The 1,086-nt window shown below is 38.2% G+C and overlaps 1 protein-coding gene across 2 annotated transcripts in view; it reads left to right on the forward strand.

The window, feature by feature from the left end:
- Nucleotides 1–1,086, forward strand: part of GFPT1 (glutamine--fructose-6-phosphate transaminase 1) — a 66,411-nt gene that overhangs the window by 60,625 nt on the left and 4,700 nt on the right. For both annotated transcript variants that reach the window (XM_017522083.2, XM_017522084.2), the window contains 2 exons: nt 373–487; nt 734–861. In XM_017522083.2, the coding sequence (XP_017377572.1) occupies nt 373–487; nt 734–861 (243 nt within the window). The remainder of the gene's footprint in view (nt 1–372; nt 488–733; nt 862–1,086) is intronic.

A 1,086-nucleotide genomic window follows, 5' to 3' on the forward strand; every position in this document is an offset into this window, starting at 1 on the left:
CTGCCTCAGCCTCCCAAGTAGCTGGGATTACAGGTGTGCACCACTGCACTAGGCTACTTTTTGTATTTTTTGTAGAAACGGGGTTTCATCATGTTGCCCAGGCTAGTCTCGAACTCCTAAGCTCAAGCAATACACCCGCCCCGGCCTCCCAAGTGCTGAGATTATGTACGTGAGCTACCATGCTCAGCCCTAACGTAGTTTTAAAAGATGGATAAAAAATAACCAAACAAAAAAAAGAAAAAAGAAAAACAAGATGGATAATGTATACTATAAAACCAATGGGAATTTTATTTTCAGCTTTTTAAAATTAAAAGTTCTAAATTCTTAAGATGTAACTGCAACTTATTCTCCTGCTTTTTTGTGATGTTTCAGGCGTATACTAGCCAGTTTGTATCCCTTGTGATGTTCGCCCTTATGATGTGTGATGACAGGATCTCCATGCAAGAAAGACGCAAAGAGATCATGCTTGGATTGAAAAGGCTGCCTGGTACAAAGATACTCACATATTATACTTTTGTTTTCTAAGGGAGTGGTAATAGGTAAAATTCTCAAGCTGTGGCTTTTAGCTATTTATTCAGTAAGACCTTTCTACTTTTGCTCCAGTGTATTAAAAAAAAACTCACACTAATAGCACAGAGGAATAGAAACACTGGTCTTTTATTGGTTGCTACCAACATATTGTTATTTTATTTGTTTGGTTTATTTTATTGTCTTTTTTTGCTAATATTCTTAGATTTGATTAAGGAAGTACTGAGTATGGATGACGAAATTCAGAAACTAGCAACAGAACTTTATCATCAGAAATCAGTTCTGATAATGGGACGAGGCTATCATTATGCGACTTGTCTTGAAGGGGCACTGGTAAGTTTTCTCAGTTCTAATTAATATTAGTCCATTGACTTTCAGAACTGGCACATAGTTATACTTTTACATTAAATGAATGAAATAGGTAGACTTTTTTTTTTTTTTTTGAGACGGAGTCTCGCTCTTGTTACTCAGGCTGGAGTGCAATGGCGCGATCTCGGCTCACCACAACCTCCGCCTCCTGGGTTCAGGCAATTCTCCTGCCTCAGCCTCCTGAGTAGC

The sequence above is a fragment of the Cebus imitator genome, unplaced genomic scaffold, assembly GCF_001604975.1.
Source record: "Cebus imitator isolate Cc_AM_T3 unplaced genomic scaffold, Cebus_imitator-1.0 Scaffold23, whole genome shotgun sequence".
Classification (NCBI taxonomy): domain Eukaryota; kingdom Metazoa; phylum Chordata; class Mammalia; order Primates; family Cebidae; genus Cebus; species Cebus imitator.